Genomic DNA, 22723 nt, shown 5'->3' on the forward strand with positions numbered 1-22723 from the left:
GCGTTTTTTGAGATGACCCATAAAAGTAAGCTATATTTTAGAATTTCTCAGAAGCATGGTTGAACCTTGGAATCAAAAAAGCAAAAGTTCAAATCAGGTTGGATTTGATTTCATTTTAGTTGCTGCTCTAAATCTACATGAGCTTATATTGAACTAAAGGAATAAGAAAATTTGTTTTTTTGTTTTATAATTAAATATTATACATATTACATATCCCTATAATTTGAAGTAGCAAGGATTTGTAGTGAAGATGGTTTTAGCTATTTAAGGTTGTAAGATTACTTTGGGTTTATATCTCTACCCTCCATCTTTATTCAGCCTCCCATAGATGTTTTAATTCTAAAGTTTTTATCCTTTCACGCACTAATTGGAAAGATTAGGAAAGGATTAAGAACAGAGTAGAGACAAATTGTATTTTAGTAGGTCTTACATTAACAAGGATGACAACACTTATAAGACAGATTAGCCATATGTTTACATCAAAGTAAGAAATATATTTTTTTTCAGGCTAGGTGCAAGATATTTTGTTCCTAAATGTATCACAACTTTAACAGAAGTTAATTTTTAGGAGATTATTATCACAAGCTAGATATGATGAACAGGACTCCAAGCATATACAAAGTATGGATGCTGTTATACACACCCCTCATCACAGGTATAATAATAATAATTATTTCACAAGCTAGATATGATGAACAGGACTCCAAGCATATACAAAGTATGGATGCTGTTATACACACCCCTCATCACAGGTATAATAATAATTATTTCACAAGCTAGATATGATGAACAGGACTCTAAGCATATTCAAAGTATGGATGCTGTTAAACACACCCCTCATCACAGGTATAATAATAATAATTATTTCACAAGCTAGATATGATGAACAGGACTCCAAGCATATACAAAGTATGGATGCTGTTATACACACCCCTCATCACAGGTATAATAATAATTATTTCACAAGCTAGATATGATGAACAGGACTCCAAGCATATACAAAGAATGGATGCTGTTATACACACCCCTCATCACAGGTATAATAATAATAATTATTATCACAAGCTAGATATGATGAACAGGACTTTTAGCATTTACAAAGTATGGATGCTGTTATACACACCCCTCATCACAGGTATAATAATAATAATTATTATCACAAAATAGTTATGATGAACAGATTAGACTAAAATAATAACGGGGGAAGGGGTTAAATAAATGTATATCCTCACCCTGAGAACCCTGTGCCGACTTTCAATTGGGTGTTTGAAACCGATAGCGTCGGGAATATTAACACAACCAAGTCTCTACAAAATAACAGAAAGCAAGTTGCTGGCAGACCAAAAAGGTCCCCAACAGGGAGATCCAGGTAGTTGTCTGGTTAAACATCTATATTTATAGATTTATTATTAATAGGACTCTAAGCAAATATAAAGCATGGATGCTGTTAAGCATATTCTATAACTATAAAGTTTGCACAGATAAATTGATATTCAAAACCTATTTTTTCCAGGGATAAATTAGCAGAGGAAGACCATGTTAGCCACCAGCTGATAACATTCCTGGGTATAAGTGAAACTTGCTGGAAACTTTGGGAGGATTTGACTTATATTTCCTGTGGTAGGTTTTTCTTAATTAGCGAAGCTACTGTATAATTGTTTGTGTTTGTCTGTTCTTCCGTAATAGTAATAGAGGCCGATTTTTTTAAGTGCGTTACTTCCCCAATACTCTAATTTCCTGAACTTACCCATTTATTTAAATTCTCTTCTATTCCACTCTCTTTCACTTCCCTTTCTCATTCCTTTTCATTTTTTCCCAGCCCCCAATAACTTACCCATCACTAAAGCATATATAAACATTTATATAAAAGGAGAAAACTGAAACACTCAATTTAGTATGAAAAAAATTTATTCCCTTTAAAGAAAATTAAACGTGTAATTAACCCACCAAGAAAGATTTTAAGTGGATGAATTAATTTTAAATCAAGATATATTGTTAGAAGAAAGGTATCCCTATATAGATAGGATATGTCTATTTATAAACCATTATATTTTCTTAGTTTAGCGTTAAGTAAATGCAACTACCTGGATGGACTAAAACGCAGCTCTGTCCTTACTTGACTGATATGCTAAAAAAGAAAAAGAATTTCTTTACTCAGACTGTTATAAAGTTTATTATAATTACTCATATAAAAAAGGTGTATGCTTATTGTTTTGTGTTCAAAAAAGATATAAATTTATTTTTGTAGATCAAAAGATGAAGAGTTTTCTAATGTTGGTTGATGGTCTCTGGTCCTTGGGAAAAGAATTCATTCAAGAAAAAGAGAAAATTTATCTAGGTATGCATATTTTTGTTCTTGTTCAGGAATATAATAATAGTTAAATGAAAGAGAATTCTTTCTTTTATGTCCCCATTATTTTCAAATAAAACAAGGGTGACAACATCTATAAAAGCCAAGCTCTAAAATCAGACTGTAGAACAAACGAACATTACCACTTGTAGTAGAGTGTCAAAGCATAATAGGCAGAAAATTGCTTTAAAGATATTAAAACAAAATTGTAAAAATACAAGATTCTGCTTAAGAACATACTTACATTTTAAAGACTTGATTATAAAGATGCTTTGCTTAAAATATTGTACCTTGATGTCCTTGGAATCAATGTTCCAAAAATCAGATGAATAAGTTCCAAGGATAACAACAAACTTTCTATTGTTAGGAAGTTTTAATTTTGTATTTTAACAATTAGATGTATTATTTTTAGTTGATCAGATATTGGATGTTGCTGAAATGACCAAACAAGTTTCACTTATAGGTAAGAAGAGACTGAACTGTAATTCTACAATTACATTTAACATTTACCATGTTATTTAATCTTTTATTTATTTCGTGATTGTTGCATCAATTATCATAACATAGTTTTAAGGTTTTAAAATTTATAAAACTATGTAAATATTTTATGCATACACAATTCAATATGATTTTGAAAACTCGTTTTTTAGATGGATTGCAGTTAAAATTTAAACAAGGAGAAGCAAGGTTGTCCAACATGAAATGTGATATTGGTGAAACCATGTAAGCAGGATTTTATGCCTTTCAATTGTGAACTAGAAGGACCTCTAAAACAGTGGTCTACAAAATTTTGTCTGTGTGTCAGTACGTTCACTTTTTGAAATTTGGCATATCTTTGGCCGATTTTTAATGGATTATTTCCTGTTGTTCTAAGCAGGATTTCTATCTTGGCCAAAGTTATTGAATGTTAGTGTGTCTCTTTTGATATTTTACTCGAAGTTATATGAGGATTGTATGTCTGTACAGTATACAAAGAACAGAAACAAAACTGGTATTAATTTTATGTTTTTTATTTCAATATTCGCAGAAAATTGTCTCTAATACGATGCTATACATATCTTTTAGTAAGGCTCAGAACTGGTTCTAATCCAGCGGTTATTAATCGGTTCTTTAGCCATACTGGAATAATTAAAATTATTTTTGCAGAAACGAAGAGATAAGTATTCAAGTAGAAAAGGGATTTCAGAAGTTGAGACAAATGGAGGATTTACTGAAAAAAGAAATAGAAAATTACATTCAAATATATGCCAACACATTTACACCTCAAATACAGGTAGTATTTTTATTTAACTATGAATGGATAACTACAAAGAACAACAAATTTGGGATAGATAAAGTTAGTTATAGAGCAGATTTTCATTGTCATAAAAGAGCAGATACCTAGATAGTAAAAATCACGAAACCTTTTTGTATAAAATGTGTATCTGTCTTTTGTAGCATGACTTATAGACTGACGGATCAAGTACATTATACCTTGATCTACAGGAAATTTTTACCAAAAAATCAGCCGTCTATCTTGAATAGCAGCTGATAAAATCACGTTTCCTCCATTTAGTTTGTTACAGACATACGGACGGAAATTCAAATTATATAGTTGCTTCACTACCCAAAAAAAAATTTTGTAAAATGCCAAAAAATGCCTTCCTTTATTGGCTTACAAGCATAGAGTATATTCTTATAGTTTATATTCTAGCAATTTGTAAGAGACAAGACACTGAACAAGCCCTACAAAGAGTCCATTGTGTATTTCCTCAACCAACGAATGGAAGAGATACACAAGAACTTTGATAAACGATTTCAGGTTAGCTTAGTCTATATATGTGCATTATTTTTATTTATTTATTTTTAATAACATTTATTAAAGCTTTATTATCATATACCTTTTATATTTACAAATTATACTGTCGAGAAAAACAAAGTTTGTAGCGTCGCCTTCACCCACGCAGCTACGGCTTAGTGTTGCTTCGAATGACTACGGCTAATGATAGTTGAATTTTAATTTGGTACTACAGCTAAAAAATCCTAAAATCCACACAACTTTCTCTAAGCCTCGCTTTTTGTTGCGGCTGCAAAGCTTTGTCAAAGCTGACTGGTTAAGTGCAGCTGCGACAGAGCTTCTTTAACGAAGCATGGCTTCGTAAGACTGCGTCTAATGGTGACTTAAAGTTAAAATTAATGAGTTCAATGTATATATTTTCTACTGAATTTTGTACAGGGTAATGAAGAAAGAAGTAAAATGTACAGTCAAAAAGCTTGTCTTATCTTATGGAATGTTTTTGAGAATGAACTTACAGGTAAATCTAAAAATGTATGTTCAAAAAAGTTGCAATTACTTCATATGTTGTTTTCTTCATGATCACATTTACTAAAGTTTTTTGAAAATTTGTATGTAACTGTATTTTATGGTATATTATCACAGGCAATAGCAACCACCCAAAGTAGTGCAGATATACTGACGGACAAAGTTGAAGTAGATTCTCTGTAGTAAAAACATATTTTTTGTTAAGAACATTTCAAGAAGAAAAAGGAGAGAAACGCTGAGAAGAAAAAGCCAGAAAGATTTGCCATACTAAAGTCTGATTTACCTGACATAATCAACACAAAGATGATAGCTGTACAAGAGGGCATCATGGAAAAGGCTACTTGTGATCAGCTAATTGCAAGTAAGCATTTCTGTCATATAATTTTGCCTGCTCCTTCTAAATTCAGTATTAAATCAAAAAGTATGTTGTATTTATATGTCACAAAAAGTCCTTTGCAATCTAGAAAACCTCAGCCCTGGTGTTCCTCTTTAAGGAAGCAATGGGAACCTTTTATAAATCCATTTCATTGTTTGTTTGTTTTAATAAAAATCCAAGGTTTTGGTGTTAAAAGCCGCTAGTTGATTCGTTTAGTGTTAGTCCTATGGGTGATATGTTCTTCAAATTCCCTTTAGCTTTTCAATCATCATTTGTCTTGAAAATCATATATACTTTTTAAGATTTAAATTTTGTTTTCTAGCAACAGAATTTAAGTAAAAATTTTAAAATCTTTTTTTAAGTGCAATCAGAGTTGGATCAATTTCTCACAAAAACTACCAAAGAGTTGATTTCAGAATTTCTCAGGTAACTTTTAAATAAACACTCAAAGAAACAATAAGAGTTAAGATATTTTAAAGTATTGATTTTTTAATTATAGTTTAGCATTACCATTTATTTTAAGAAAAGAGGTTTTAAAGAATATGAGGTTTATATTTCAGTAGCATAAATGGTCATCTAATATTAAAATCATAATTGTTTTCTATTTGAATAGAGAAAAATTTTTGTAAAAGCTTAATTGCTAGGCCATTTTTTTTTTTTAAATGTAATTATGATTATTGATGCTTGTTTAGTAAGAAAGAAATTGTAGAGAAGTCAGATTTTAACCCTGAAAATACTGGAATATCATTTACAATTGGATATTTAAAGGTAAAATACATTTTTATAAAGAATTAGGTACATAGAGTTTGAGTGGTCAATCAAGGTTATCAAGGGTTAGGCACTCTATATCTACTACGTGATAAAGAAAGATGAATTGATTTACAATATTAGTTTAATAAACATTATTCATTCTATGCTAAGTCTTTAAGTTATATGATTATATACATCAACGGATACATCAATGGATCTTTTACCGCTTTAGGTTTTGTTAAGATTCCACCTGAGCATAAAGTGTATAACTATGTGAAATTGATGAAACTATTTTATTTACTATAGGCGGAGGACAAAGTATTGCTGGAAATAAAATCTATTTACAAAGTAAAACTTGGAGACAAAGATAAATTGAACCTGGAATTCAGATCTCTAATTTTTCCTTTCCAGTAAGTTTATTGGTAGCGCAGCTACTCTAAAAATATTTTATGTCCGTCCTTTTAGAACAGGAAACCAAAAATTCTTAGATATCAACATCTTTTTTTCATCAAGGGGGCCCGAAAAAATCATTCCATTGCAAAAAACGCGATCTTTGGTTTGTTTAAATGTCCATTTATTTAGCATTTTTCAAGAATGTCAAGCGTGGGAAAATTTATAGAATGTGGGAACCATTTATTTTGATTTAAATGGTACATATGATTTTCATTTAAATTCATTTTTTGGACCCGTGAGAAAATTTTTTTAACGTGAGAACCATTTAATTTTCATTGAATTTCATTTTTTGGAAGTGTGGGAAAAAACGTGAGAAAAAATATGTTTTAGTATAAAGAAATGTTCTATCAGTTTCAAACCTTTTTCATTCGATAGATTATACTGACTTTGGAAAAACTGTCAGACCGATTTTTGAAATTCAATCTGTGAAAAAAGATATTCAAGTTTTAATTTTTTGTTTTGAAAATATCATTTTACATGTATTGACGCCATCTTGGATTATGATAATTTTTTTTGTTAGAAGATTTTTTTTCTAAAATATTTTTTTTAAAATCAACTTTTTACAATAAAAAAATCTTTGAACTTAAATTGACCAATAATTCAAAGATTTTTTTATTTGATTTGGAAGATTTTTTTATGATTTTTATTTTTAATGTCAAATAAAAACACAACAGTGAAAAAAATGAAAATTAAATGAAAAAACGTTTTATGATTTTATTCAAGAAATTATTTGCTAACATCACCTTTTTGTTGCAATAGAATGTTATTTAAGCAAACAAAATTTAGCATAAATGGATATTTAAATCCCTCGTTATTAAATGATGAGCTAACGCTCGATCATTTAATACCTTGGGATTTAAATATCCATTTATGCTAAATTTTGTTTGCTTAAATAACTCATTGGAATAAAGCATTACTAACTGTTATTTGTTGTTTAGCCACCTTTTTAATATTTCATTCTTGCTCAGGGATCTAAATTGATGCACATCCCCAATAATGATACACAAAATTACCCCTTCTGTAAATTAAAAATTAATGGTTGAAACGTGTGAACACTCAAAATAATAAAAAAATAAAAGTCCCCAGAGTTATGAAGCCAACGAATAAGAAAACGTTATTATAAAATTTTGGGGATTAAGGAAATAAACAGTCCATTATTCCCTTCTCTCTCTGAATTTTGATGCACTTTTCATGGAATAAAATGTCCTGTTGAATATTGAGTAACTCCATTTAACTCTCATTTCTTTTCATTTCTGGTCTTTTGAAAAAATTTATTTTTCTAGGAATCCTCAAAAACCATTACAGCAAGAAAGAAAGAAATCTTTTAATGTATATCAGGTAAAAATCTTACATACACAAATAAATATATTTTTCTTTTGCTAGGGTATTCAAACGTCCAGCTTTAACTCTATTGAAATAACAGTACAATTTATTAATGAATATGAAAAATTGTTATCAAAATGATAGATCGCCAACGGAGTTAATTGTCATATGAAATTATTTTTTTACAATGTTAAATAAAGATTGAAATGGACGTCAGAGCTCCTTTTCTTAGCCATTAGGTGCTAATTATCTGCCCTTTTTAAAAAGAACAGATTTACGTTAAATTTGTACTTTGCACATTTTTTATCACTGATTAATATTATCTTTTTGCACATAACATATTGTTTTTGCAACAAAAAATTATGCAAAAGAAGTACTTGCAAAATATTGCTAATATTATTTACATTTGTTTTGTGTTAAATAATAAAGATAACACTAGTCTATTCTAAAATATTAGAATCTACTTTCTATTATTTTTGGGAATTACAGATTCTAAGCCTAAGAGATTTCATATTTAGATTTTGAAAAGTCCTATAAGAGACGTAAATAAAAAGCATAAGGTCAATAAGAATAGATAAAAGTATTTATAATAAATTGTAAATTCCCCTATCACCCGCTCGTTCTTTTATTTTTGCTTACTCAACTTTAACTCTTTGAATGAGGTCTATCTTTATACAGCCCTAACCCTCTGTGGTTCTCCTAAATCTTACTCAACCCAAACGAAACTTTCAGTTTTTTTTCCTTAGAAAATGTAAAATATAGTGCAAAGTGTACACAGTATAGATACTGTACAGGTGATTTAAAGATTTTTTTTAAAAATTTAATTTAAAATGCTTTGCTTATATTTAGGAGGGTCACATATTTGATTTGCACGACTCTGGAAACAACAATGATGAAAGATATATCATTGAAGTTCCTTTCTATAATAAAAGGTATGTTAAATTTTCATAAACTTATTAGGGTGTATGATGCAATTACTTTCATATAACAATGTGCTGTCCTTTTGGTACTAGCCACTTACGAAGCAATTATCTTTGTAATAATTGTACAATATAACTTTTTCGATAATTATATTTCAATTAGGTGTTCTTTTTCTTTATATCTAAGACTTTTCAGCTTTTTTGTTGTCCTTGATTTCTTGTTTAATTTCATTGGAAACCATAAAAATCATATACATAGAAATTACAAAACAATCTATTTTTATTTCTAGGCCACTTGAAGACACCTTTATATGTTTGGACCTGTTTTTGAAACATCATTTGAGACCATCAGAATTCTTAGGAGATATCATTATAAAGGTAAACTAAATTATTTCTTTTAAATTGTGTAACAAATATGTCTGAAAATATAAGTCCAAGTACATTTAACAAATACTTTCTTGCTTTTTTGATATAAGTATAGCATTTGATACTAGCTAAAAGAAGACTATCCACGAACGAGAGCACATGATTCTAAGTACCTTCCAGCATTGATCCTAAGTATTTTCTTTCAGAATATAATAGGTCACCATATATTATTGATATATTGACGAGAAAATTTATGTTTCACCATGTTTTTTTATGTATTTTAATTGATTTTGAAAACTTTTATGAAGCTAATTCTTTTAATAAAATGGATATTTGATGATACATATGCGAATACTAGTGTTATATAGATTGTAAATTAATCCATATTAGCATTGATTTAAACATACATATGAGATATAGTAAATGTGCTTTTGCCTTTTTTTTAATTTTTATCATTTGACAACATGGACAATTAAAGACACCCCGAATTCAACAAAACGTTTGATAGAATTTTGACTAAAAATGGTGGACATCTTTTTACTTTTCTTCAACTTGAAGTGGTGAAACATAAATTTTCTCGTCAATATATTAATTATTAATAGTGACCTATTATATTCTGAAAGAAAATACTCAGGATCAATGCTGGAAGGTACTTAGAATCACGTGCTCTTGTTCGTGGATAGTCCTCTTTAGTTTTTTTTATTTCCTCAAAAAATTGAAGGTAAAACATATGTTTAAATAATCTGTTTGTTTAGGTAACAGAAGATGGAAAAGTGTTACCAGAAATAGAAGAATACTCTGACCAGAGCGAATTTAATGCATCATGCGGAAGCAAAATGCAACGTCGCCAGATTGACAAGGAAGGGGACAATGTCTATGATTCACAACAATTTGAAGAACTAAGGTAGAGATAATATGTCGAAGAAAGAGAGGAAAAGAGTAAAATAATGACATTTTTCTTTAGGAGAAGGTAAAAAGGCTAGTAGGAGTATGACAATGTTTTTGCCTACAAGGCCAATATGAGATACAATTTTCATCTGTAATTTAGAAAAAAATTATATATAGTAATATGGGTTTTTGTCTGAAGCTTAAGCTCTCTTAACTGCTGAACCAATTGTGTTCTCTTTTTTAGGTAAGCTTCACTTAGTTCCTGTGGTAGTTTTAGGCTATTTTGTTTCAGATTTAAGTCATGGGATGGTTTAAGCTATTTTTGCGCTACGAATACAAAGCCCCGTAGATGATAGGGCCATAGCGAATAGTAAAATAATACAAAGTTGCTTGATGTCTGTCCGTCCATCTGAAGCTTAGGATCTCGATAATCACAGTACCGATTGGATTTTACTCTTCAGGCAATAAATCTACTGGTCCTGTGGTGCTTTAAGCTATTTTCTTGATGGGGGGGGGGGGGGAACCCTAACCCACCCTAAAAAACATAGAAATCTCACTAAATTTATTTCTTCAATTACCTAGTGGGGCAAAGCCGCTAGTAAAATATATATTTAGTAAATTCCTAAATATCGTCTTTTATAATTAAAATAATAACAAAATTAACATTATTTTGTTTCAGGGCCCGAAGAGATGAAGTTGCCAAAGCATTCAACAAATGGCAAAGAAAAGATAAAATCAATAATTAAAATGATTAAAACAAAAAAATTTTTTTGAAATTTAAGACGCAATATTTCAGTAATTTTAAACATTTTTTTAGTTTTTTATTCATCAAAGTGGGCTTATAAAGGATGCTTATTATTTTATGTGATTCCAGCTTAAATTGTTGTCGAATGTGTGACTATGTTGTATAATTTATCCGTCATTTTGTATGCACACAAAACATATCTTAATTAATATTTTTATATTTATTTAAATACTTATATTTATGTTTTTAACGTTATTTTATTATGATATTGCTTAAAACGTAGTGATACCATTTTGTGTTTTAGAAATATTTATGTACATTTTTCTAAAGTACATATTTAAAACCAGTTCCTAATGTAAACATTAGCGGGTATATAAGCTCGTATGTTTCAAAGATATAGCCAGTTGTTTCTACAGTCAGAATGCTTGGGGATAACTACCCAGCAGAACTCTTGACTATATAGGGCCTAAGGCGTGTTTCAGGGACACAACCTGGCACAACCATCACAATAGGTTAATCTGTTATACTTGTGAAACTTAATTAAAGGCACCAACAAGTAAGGTTTTTATTTTATAATTCATTCTTTAATTTAATCTCTTTTTCATAATGCTAATGCTAATGCTATAATATGTTTTTATTTAGTTTTATGAACGTGCAATAATGTATCTGCTGTTACATAAAATCGAGTGTCTCTTTTAATTCCCTAACTGTAAATAAACGTTGTAAAATAAGAAGATGTCTGGTGTTATATTTTTAGTTGTTAGCCGCTTTAAAAGTTCCACAACATTCATAAAATTGTTGAATAGCAACTGCCAGAGCAACGTTTAGTTTTATTAAACAGTTAGGGAAATGTAAAATATTTTCACAGTTGATAACCTGAAAGTGGTTTTTATGAAATTCAAATTTTAGAGGGGAATTATAATCAACCCTTTTAGATAAATATATTGGGGGAAATATAAAGCATCCCTAAATAGTTTTTTTTATTGATTAAAGGCATTAACATAATTTTAAAATGCCTAATTCAAGTGCTAACAAACATTTTGTTTCTCCCTTAATACATGGAGACAACCAAAGTATTTTGTCAAATCCAAGTGATTTTCATGCTTACTATGATTTAAAAACAGCTGAACTTAAGTTAAATGCGAAAATCCAGCTTATTGAAAAGTATCTTGATAAATGTGATAAAAACTTTATTATACAGCTTACTGAATCTGATTATGAAAAAAGATTTAAATTTATGCAACATCAAGTAAACTATTTAAGTGATGTTTTAGATTTTGCTTTTTTAAATGGGGATGAAAATCTTCAAGAATTATCAGCTGAATATTTAGATAAGGTCCAAACTTTAGTTGAAAAAATGAAGGAAATCAGATCTTCATTGTCTTTTGAAGCAAATTCTAAGAACTTTATTTGTGATGACACTAATGCAGTAACTAATGCAAATGTAGCATTAGCCGAATCTTATATAAATCATATTGCTCTTATAACAAGAGAAGTTATTGATAATACATGTTCAGAATCTAGGCTAAAGTCTCTTCTTGTGACCGATATACCTTATTTAGAGAAAAAGGTTGAAATTATGAATAAACTTTGTAATGATCTTTCAAGTGATGAGTCACGTTATGGAAATATAATTTGTAAGTTATCTCATGCTATAGTAAAAGCTGATAATTGGATTCTTGAGTCTATGATCATAATTAAATTTATGAAAATTGATTTGGTAGATGATAGCCAAACATTTACTGAACCTATCAAAATCAAACCTTTTGATGGTTGGAAATCAGACTCAAATATATTTGATTTTCTTAGTGAGTTTGAAAGAGTGTATTGTACAGCAAAACAATCCACTAAATTAGCTGCATTATTCAAAAACTGTTTATCTTCAAATATCGCAAGTGAAGTGTCTCATTATTATGCCAATAATGATTACAATGGCATAATATCTTATCTTTTGTCAAAATATGGCAATGCTCGTAGAATAGTTAATGCTAAAAAAGCTCAGCTTACTGAACTCAAGTATAGCCTAAAAGATGTAGAGGTTCAAACTTTATATTTGAGATCTTACTATCAATGCTTAATTGGTCTTGAAACTTTAGTTAAAGCACATAGTGATAAAGTAAATGATCTAGGCAATGAAATATATAACCAAAGTTTTCTTCAGCATTTGACAATGATTTTACCTGATTATCATAAAAGAAGGGTTCTGAAAGAATTATCTAAGGCAGAGCGCGATAATCATGGTCAGCTTTGCGATAAAGATGAGTTTGAAATTGTTAAACATTACATCTTTGTTGAACTTAGTGATCTAGAATATGCTATTGCTAAGTGTCCATCTTTGACAGATGGGAAAAAAGGTCATAGTGAAATTAACTATGTTCAGTCTGAAACAGCTTATGCTTCAAGTCAAAGGCAAAAGAACTTTGTTGATAAAAACACTAATTGTAACATTAGGATTAAATGTTTTATGCATGAAGTTTTGGCTGATCCTTATTCTCATTCAATTGGTAAATGTAAAGTTTTCTGTCAGGCAATGCCACAAGAAAGATTTAATAATGTTATGAAATATTCTCTTTGTATTACCTGTCTTAGTGATAGATGTAATGGGACAGAAAATGTTTGTAATAATATGTCTAATGTACCTTCGAATCTTATTTGCTCTAATTGCAAAGAATCTTGTCCAACCAAACCTAAGAATGTTTTAGTTTGTTCTGACCACAAGAAGGATGTAAAGGGCATTTTATCTAAGTTAGATTATATTACTGGTTATAAACCTGGTAGCTATGTTCAGCTCCATCAGGTTAACAAATCTAAGATTGATTTTAATGTTAATCACATAGACTTTCACAATATTCAAGATGTGATAAGACCTAATTTTTCAAATGCTAGAAAGTCAAAACCTAAGAAGAAATTTAAATCTGTGAACCAACAGTCAACAAATGTAATTGATTCTAATGTCCCTAGGAAATACAATTCTAATTACTATTTTAGGAATTATATGTATCCTTTTTTGATTTTTTGTTGCTTTGCACAAGTCGTTTCTTCTAGCACAAATAATAGTGCACAAAAGTTCTTTGATATGCCAAAAGTGAATCAGAATACTCCACAATTGATTCCTAGAAACATTCAGTTTTCTAGTTATGATTTTATTCATCATAATAACTTAGAAACATATTTTTACAGTGATTATTTAAGTATACTTCCTTATAGGGATAAAACTCCCTTTTGTTATAATCTTAAGCCAAAAGTTGCTTTATTTTCCTTGTCAGGGGATACCACCCTATGTTTCAGTGTTCTTAGGGGATACTACCCTAAGTTTCAACATTTAAGGGAAACTACCCTGTTCACCAGATTGCCAGGGGAAACTACCCTGGTTGCAAGATTGTCAGGGGACACTACCCTGCCTTCCAGCCCTACATATTCTACAGGTTGATTGCATTACAACACAAAATGAGTCCACTACCTTGGGGCCCCCAGTGTTGTATAATTTATCCGTCATTTTGTATGCACACAAAACATATCTTAATTAATATTTTTATATTTATTTAAATACTTATATTTATGTTTTTAACGTTATTTTATTATGATATTGCTTAAAACGTAGTGATACCATTTTGTGTTTTAGAAATATTTATGTACATTTTTCTAAAGTACATATTTAAAACCAGTTCCTAATGTAAACATTAGCGGGTATATAAGCTCGTATGTTTCAAAGATATAGCCAGTTGTTTCTACAGTCAGAATGCTTGGGGATAACTACCCAGCAGAACTCTTGACTATATAGGGCCTAAGGCGTGTTTCAGGGACACAACCTGGCACAACCATCACAATAGGTTAATCTGTTATACTTGTGAAACTTAATTAAAGGCACCAACAAGTAAGGTTTTTATTTTATAATTCATTCTTTAATTTAATCTCTTTTTCATAATGCTAATGCTAATGCTATAATATGTTTTTATTTAGTTTTATGAACGTGCAATAATGTATCTGCTGTTACATAAAATCGAGTGTCTCTTTTAATTCCCTAACTGTAAATAAACGTTGTAAAATAAGAAGATGTCTGGTGTTATATTTTTAGTTGTTAGCCGCTTTAAAAGTTCCACAACAGACTATATGCTTTAGTTATACATTTACCATGACTGTAACCTTATTATTTTTGTAACTCAGCTTCTGTAAATCAAGGATAAGTTTGTTCGTCTCTTTTACTATATTTTAGTAAAGATGTGGTATATGTAGCTAGCTGCATCGTTTTTTTATGTCGTAGATTCTCATAACTATGAGGTATATTTGCTAATAAAGAAATTAGCAGTATATAATCCCTGCCATGAGTCGCTGTATAGTATACCTTACTTTTGCCATTAAGTGTGTGTATTGTTTCTGCTGCGATATTAATTGTCATTGTTGTCCTTGTTTTTTTATTAGATACCACATAGTTTACACAAATCTTATTATTATGAAAAAACTTTTTAAAAATTCTCATTTGAAAATACTCAAAAATAATGTATTTAACAGAAGAGAAAGTTAATGAACTGTAAAATATTATTTAAAGCTGTGATACGTGATATTTTTTATGTACAATTTTACTTATTAAATACATTTGTAATATTCATTGATTCTGTTTTTTTTTTTTTATTGAGGCTTTATGTTGGTATTAAGATAAAACTTTTTGTTCCAAATTAGGGATGTGTGAATCGCCCTGTTTACTATAAATCTTTAACTAGTGTAACAACTATTAGATAAATTAAATAATGTTCTGTCCGGGAGAAAAATTCAGAATTAATTATGAATATATATTTCTAATCGTTCAATCCGTTTTGATCACATTATTACACCTTTTTTACCCAATAGAATTATTTGGATATGTTGGGTGGGTCGACTAATATTAGGTTAATTTAGCCCCACCCTTTTGTTAAGCCACTACCCTAGGTTCAGAAGAAAGGATCTACAAAGGCTTGGGACTAGTTTGTGGTTGCAATTCCGTGTGGATTCAGGCAAGTGTTCATTTTGTGTATAGATTTTAGGATTATTGCAAGCTTTAATGATTATTTGCTAAATATTTTTACCTAAATTAATTTGCTTAATATGTCTTATACAATGTTATCTAAGCCTTTGTTAAAAACTCTTTAAATTGAGAAATAACTTTTTTTCATAAAGTCTACTGAAAAGTTATGCAATAGAACCTACGTAGTAAATTATGGAGAAAAGTTATATAAAATGTGTCAAATATATATTCGGTGAGAAAATAACTCTAAAGGAAAATTCTATTATAAGTTTAAGTATTCATACAAATTTTCATTAAAAAAGGTATGGATATATAAATATAGACTGTTTCATGATATCTTTTATAGTTTTCGAAATAGGAGGGAGGACGTTTTACGCCCTTTGCCTTCCGGAATAATTAGGGTTAAGTTATAAGACAATAACTATAAATTGAAAAAAAATTACCTCTCTGTAGGTTATATTTATTAAAGATTAGACCTTGCTAGTTTGACGCTATCAGTCAAAGAAACAATATTTAATTCATTTTCTTTTCACTCCTTTCTACATATTCTTTAAAAACCTAATTAATATAGTTAATAATTATTTATTAACCAAACTTAGAAATGAGATACAAATTTAACATTTCGTACAAAACATGGACTAGTAAATATACAAGTTTATAATAAGTTTAAGTAATTAAATAATTTAATAATATTACATTTAGTAAAAACATTTATTACTTCTTCAGATTTATTTTTTGCTGAAATACATAAACACTCAAGTTTGCAGACAAGTAAAAGTTTTCTGTCAATTCTAATGAAACAACTTTTTAGCACACCTTAGTGTTAATTCAAGTAAGTAAAAAATGATATTATCTTATGGTGAAGAATACCAATTGGTCTGAAAATGCACACATTTTAAAAGTAAGAGGGCAAATAACTACTAAAGCATTTAGTAGAAGACCAACCCTAAAATCTAAAGATAATTCTATTATCATATCAGTGAGAAAATATGCTTTACAAAAAATATAAAAAATGATTAATACTAGCAGTTAAATTTTGATCCTATTTAGTCGATCCTTGTAAAGTTTTGTAATATTTAGCTGTTTTTTTTAATCTTGCTGTGTTATATATCTATCTAGAGTAAAAGAACTTGGTGTCAATTCTAATTAGCTGACTTTTAATATTTTGTAGTTATACCTATCACCAGTGTTTCTTTATACCGATATAATTCTCCTTTGCAGTGGATCTGAGATTGTTTATATAACTACTTTTGGTGAGGGTATCTTAACAATACCAATGGAAAAATACCCTAGAAAAAATACACCCCTAAAAACTAATATTGTTTTTCAGACCTTAAATCGTAAGAACATTTAAGGTAAATGTATGATATTAAGGAATAGTTTATTCTTATGTTATTAAATGCTTTAATCCGACTGTTTAAAAGCTTAACTTTAAATTAGTATTCAAATGAAATGTTCTGTAGAAATGTCGTCATAGCAAATTTTCTGTTTCATTATAGAAAAAAATTGTTTAATTTTGCACAACCCTCGATCCCAATTAAGGATAAAGACTTTTACTCTACTTTATAACTTGAAATGTACGTCTATTTGATACATTTTGGAGAAACATGATATTCTCGGCTCCTATTCAAGATGCAAGGCTGAAATTCCATGTCCCTCATGGAGAATATTTATGTATCCATGGCAGTCAGACTGCTTTTAGGCAGCTTCCTAAATGCTTTTGTCTTTTACTACTGGTTTCCTATACCAATTTTTTGTGGTTTATAGTATCAAAAATATATCTCATCGCTTTTTATTTTTCATTTATCTTTGGTGTGTTTGGTCAGATTTTAATAACTTTTGTTGATAATCATCTACTTTTTAATTTTTATGTTTCTTCGTGATATCTTTTGTATCGTTACTTTTGAATGTTAGCATTATTGTTTCATTATTCAACATTCAAATTAATCTTCTAAAACTTATGCTCCACTTTTTATTGATATTTTATTGCAATAAAACTTGCATAACAAAAACTAAATTGTGTGTACGTGATAATCCAATGTTATACTTGATCGCTTTGTAATCTCATCTTTAATAGCGAGGATTTCCTATAACTAGTTCGTTAGTTCAAGGAATCAAAATAAAATAATTTTAGAGATAAATTATTCAAATATGATCAGAGTAAGATGATCCCATTAAGCATAATGTCAATAGAAAAGGTTAGGAAGTAAAAAAAGTATTGATCCATCTCAACCCAAAGCTACTTCAAACTAAAATCTAACCTTTTCCCCTCATATTAAAAAATTAGCGTAGGGATTTTTCAGTGCTCGACAGGCACTTGTGAGAAAGCATCAATTATTTTAATTAAATGTTCAGTTATCTATTTTGATGAATATTGTGATCCTTGTTATTTGTGATAATACTTGTCTATATTAAATTTACTGTAACCAAAAATTATTAGAGCACAGAAAATAAATGCAAGGTTTTCTTTTCCAAAAAGATTTGCACACGCTAGCCAGAGTTTCCAGAGTTCTAGTAAAACAAGGATGACAACATCCAAAATTATAGTTAGCAGAATATTAATTTAAAGGTTTAAACAAACTAGAATATAAACTTGTTGAAAAACTACAGAATTCTCTTTAAGGACATAGCTACATTTTTATGATTAATTAAGATCTTTTGCTTAAAACATTGTACTTTGATGTCCTAGGAATCATTTTTCAAAAATTCAGTTGATTATGATAATTATGTAAAAAAAATATAAAAACTAGTTGTTTTCAAAATGTTAAAAATCAACATGTTTTAAATGAACGTGGCATTTAATTTTGAAAAAAATACAATCTACAAATAAACATTTTATTCTAAAAAACAGTTTATAAAATAAAACTCTTTTAATCAATCTTTTGTTTGTAATATTCCCACGCTAAATAATAATCATTTCAATTATTATATCTTAACATCAAAAAAATGTAATTCAGGGATCGCCAGAAGTTTCTATATGTTACGTCATAAGTTATTTTATTTGGGCCATTACACATCTTTGAATAGTAAAGTTTAAAATAACAACAAATTATTCAATCCTTACTTAAAAGTAATGTGATGTCTTAAGAACCAAAGGATCTCGTTAACCGCTAAACCGATTTGGTCAATGGTTCTCCTTAAAATTTTCTTTTTAAAACTAAAATTGAAAAAGAAGGCTTGTCGACTTCCCATCCCCCCTCCTTCTTCCACCTCAAGTGCCCCTAGTTGTCTCTAGGAGCGTAGCTGCTAAAAGAAGAGGGGGAAAAGGGAAACGCAATCTATCTTATGTTCTTTATTTTAAGGGGGATATTACCACTTCAGGTCTCTAATTACATATGAGTCATTTTTATTGTAGCTGCGGCCAGGTACCCTGTACAACAATTATAATTTCTAAATTTCCCGTCAATATTCTTGATGTACATTTTTATACAAAGTCAATTATTTCTAAAGTAGCAAAGATAAGAAACATGTTCATCCTGTTGGTCCGCAGTTGTTAATCTGTGATGCACTTTAGCCTCTCATATCCTAATATTATGTCATTCTTTCTTTTATTTCTTTTTCTTTATTTTTCTCCCTTTTTTCTTTCCATTTTAGTTTATCAAATAATTTTGAAAAGCTTCGCTTCTACTGGACGTTATAGGCCTTGATCTTGTCTTTTATTATCTTAATTTGTAAAAAAAAACATAATTACATATAATGTTTAGCTTTTAGTCATATTTACAATTTGTTTGTTTTTTGTTACTACTGATACAATTGTCCTTGTTTAATATTTAAAATTTCCAAGCCTAAAGAATGATTGACAAATATAAAGGAAATGACATATACATAATAATACATATAAGCTTAGCTACATCAGAAACAATTATTAAATCACAGATGGCAACATCCAAAAACGCGAAGTTTTGAAACCAGACGGTGGGACACACGAACATTAACACTTGTACAGTGTCAAAATTTGAAAAGCAGAATATTAATTCATAAGTCTAAACAAAATTGTAAATATATTTCTTGCAAAATTGCAAAATACAGGATACTCTATAAGGACATACTTAAGACTTGATTGTAAAGATGCTTTGCTTAAAATATTGTACCTTGTTGTTCTAGGAATCATTCCCAAATTGAGATGAAAAGGATAATTATTCTATTCTAACTATACTATTTCTGCTCATCCTTACACCTTTTAATATAGAGCACCTAGATGCTAGGGGCTAAGCTGCATATATGTTTGGATAGGACGTAGATTAGCCCAGATATAGTTTAACTTATTGGATAGTTTTAACCTATGTTATGCCTTTGTTAAATATATTTTAATTTAGCTTATGTTATCAAAAGTTGGTCTTGATTTATATCCTAATATTTAAAAGCCCCTTTAAATTTTGAAAGAAACACCTAAAGTGCGTAAGTAAAGCCGGCGTTTTCTGTAAAATATATCGTCAGAGTACATACACACACACTCACACACATAAAAACCCTGTAACACACAAACGCACACACACTGTATTTGCACAGACGCTCAAACTTTCACAAGTATGTCCTACTGGTGCCCTAGTAATCTCAAAACGTGTAAGTAAGCAATTAACATTTTTTTTGGCTTACTTAAATGTGCCATTGTGCCATTTTTGTGGTAAATTACTGATAAGCCATAAAGAATACTAATTGCTTACTTATATCAGCATTCTACAACAATTTGGTCTTACTTGTGAGATAAAAGAGGGTGGAGTAAATAAATACTCAGTCATTTACAGTAAAAGTGGCTTATATAAGTTGAAGTGAAGAAAAAGAAGGAGGAGTGATAATTAATCCCTTCCTTCCTGTAAGCAGTTTATGAAAAAAAGAGAAGATTTGGCTGATATAAGCCAAATAAGCAACAAATGTGATTGATTGCTTATAAGTAATTTATCCAAAAATTGCATGATTTGGTATATAAGCCAAATAAGCATTTATTGTGATTGATTGCTTGTAAGTAATTTATCAACAAATTGGATGATTTGTTATATAAGCCAAATAAGCATTTATTGTGATTGATTGCTTATAAGTAATCTATCAAAAAATTGTATGATTTGGTATATAAGCCAAATAAGCCGAAATTTTTATTGATTACTTATAAGTAACTTGTGAAAAAATTGTATGATTTGGCATATAAGCCAAATAAGCCAAAATTTTCATTGGTTGCTTATAAGTAATTTATCAAAAATTGTATGATTTGGCATATAAGCCAAATAAGCCAAAATTTTGATTGATTGCCTATGAGTAATTTACCAAAAAATTGCATGATTTGGCACATAAGCCAAATAAGCCAAAACTTTCATTGATTGCTTATAAGTAATTTATCAAAAATAGCATGATTTGGTATATAAGCCAAATAAGCATTTATTGTGATTGATTGCTTATAAGTAATTTATCAAAAACTTGCATGATTTGGTATATAAGCCAAATAAGCCAAAACTTTCATTGATTACTTTAAGTAATTTATCAAAAAATAGCATCATTTGGTATATATGTCCAAATAAGCCAAAACTTTCATTGATTACTTATAAGTAATTTATCAAAAAATAGCATGATTTGGTATATAAGCCAAATAAACAACAAATGTGATTGATTGCTTATAAGTAATTTATCAAAAACTTGCATGATTTGGTATGTAAGCCAAATAAGCCAAAACTTTCATTGATTGCTTATAAGTAATTTATCAAAAAATAGCATGATTTGGTATATAAGCCAAATAAGCATTTATTGTGATTGATTGCTTATAAGTAATTTATCAAAAAATTGCATAATTTGGTATATAAGCCAAATAAGCCAAAACTTTCATTGATTACTTATAAGTAATTTATCAAAAAATAGCATGATTTGGTATATAAGCCAAATAAGCATTTATTGTGATTGATAGCTTATAAGTAATTTATCAAAAATTGCATAATTTGGTATATAAGCCAAATAAGCCAAAACTTTCATTGATTACTTATAAGTAATTTATCAAAAAATAGCATGATTTGGTATATAAGCCAAATAAGCATTTATTGTGAATGATTGCCTATAAGTAATTTACCAAAAAATTGCATGATTTGGCATATAAGCCAAATAAGCCAAAACTTTCATTGATTGCTTATAAGTAATTTATCAAAAAATAGCATGATTTGGTATATAAGCCAAATAAGCATTTATTGTGATTGATTGCTTATAAGTAATTTATCAAAAACTTGCATGATTTGGTATATAAGCCAAATAAGCCAAAACTTTCATTGATTACTTATAAGTAATTTATCAAAAAATAGCATGATTTGGTATATAAGCCAAATAAGCCAAAACTTTCATTGATTACTTATAAGTAATTTATCAAAAAATAGCATGATTTGGTATATAAGCCAAATAAGCATTTAATGTGATTGATTGCTTATAAGTAATTTATCAAAAACTTGCATGATTTGGTATGTAAGCCAAATAAGCCAAAACTTTCATTGATTGCTTATAAGTAATTTATCAAAAAATAGCATGATTTGGTATATAAGCCAAATAAGCATTTATTGTGATTGATTGCAAATAAGTAATTTATCAAAAAATTGCATAATTTGGTATATAAGCCAAATAAGCCAAAACTTTCATTGATTACTTATAAGTAATTTATCAAAAAATAGCATGATTTGGTATATAAGCCAAATAAGCATTTATTGTGATTGATTGCTTATAAGTAATTTATCAAAAACTTGCATGATTTGGTATATAAGCCAAATAAGCCAAAACTTTCATTGATTACTTATAAGTAATTTATCAAAAAATAGCATGATTTGGTATATAAGCCAAATAAGCCAAAACTTTCATTGATTACTTATAAGTAATTTATCAAAAAATAGCATGATTTGGTATATAAGCCAAATAAGCCAAAACTTTCATTGATTACTTATAAGTAATTTATCAAAAAATAGCATGATTTGGTATATAAGCCAAATAAGCCAAAACTTTCATTGATTACTTATAAGTAATTTATCAAAAAATAGCATGATTTGGTATATAAGCCAAATAAGCATTTAATGTGATTGATTGCTTATAAGTAATTTATCAAAAACTTGCATGATTTGGTAAGTAAGCCAAATAAGCCAAAACTTTCATTGATTGCTTATAAGTAATTTATCAAAAAATAGCATGATTTGGTATATAAGCCAAATAAGCATTTATTGTGATTGATTGCAAATAAGTAATTTATCAAAAAATTGCATAATTTGGTATATAAGCCAAATAAGCCAAAACTTTCAT

General features: G+C 28.9%; 1 protein-coding gene across 3 annotated transcripts in view; it reads left to right on the plus strand.

Moving 5' to 3' along the window:
* Positions 1-15080, plus strand: part of LOC145310534 (uncharacterized) — an 88774-nt gene extending 73694 nt beyond the window's left edge. For all 3 annotated transcript variants that reach the window (XM_080150461.1, XM_080150462.1, XM_080150463.1), the window contains 18 exons: positions 42-97; positions 569-655; positions 1514-1620; positions 2249-2338; positions 2763-2813; positions 3001-3073; positions 3497-3623; positions 4044-4151; positions 4566-4644; positions 4858-5013; positions 5391-5454; positions 5721-5796; positions 6085-6188; positions 7515-7569; positions 8404-8486; positions 8765-8852; positions 9596-9744; positions 10408-15080. In XM_080150461.1, coding sequence (XP_080006587.1) covers positions 42-97; positions 569-655; positions 1514-1620; positions 2249-2338; positions 2763-2813; positions 3001-3073; positions 3497-3623; positions 4044-4151; positions 4566-4644; positions 4858-5013; positions 5391-5454; positions 5721-5796; positions 6085-6188; positions 7515-7569; positions 8404-8486; positions 8765-8852; positions 9596-9744; positions 10408-10474 — 1620 coding nt within the window. In that variant the 3' untranslated portion in view covers positions 10475-15080. The remainder of the gene's footprint in view (positions 1-41; positions 98-568; positions 656-1513; positions 1621-2248; positions 2339-2762; positions 2814-3000; positions 3074-3496; positions 3624-4043; positions 4152-4565; positions 4645-4857; positions 5014-5390; positions 5455-5720; positions 5797-6084; positions 6189-7514; positions 7570-8403; positions 8487-8764; positions 8853-9595; positions 9745-10407) is intronic.
* The last annotated feature ends 7643 nt before the right edge of the window (positions 15081-22723 follow it).

The sequence above is a fragment of the Acartia tonsa genome, chromosome 2 (genome assembly GCF_053477335.1).
Source record: "Acartia tonsa isolate MP-2025a chromosome 2, ASM5347733v1, whole genome shotgun sequence".
NCBI lineage: Eukaryota > Metazoa > Arthropoda > Copepoda > Calanoida > Acartiidae > Acartia > Acartia tonsa.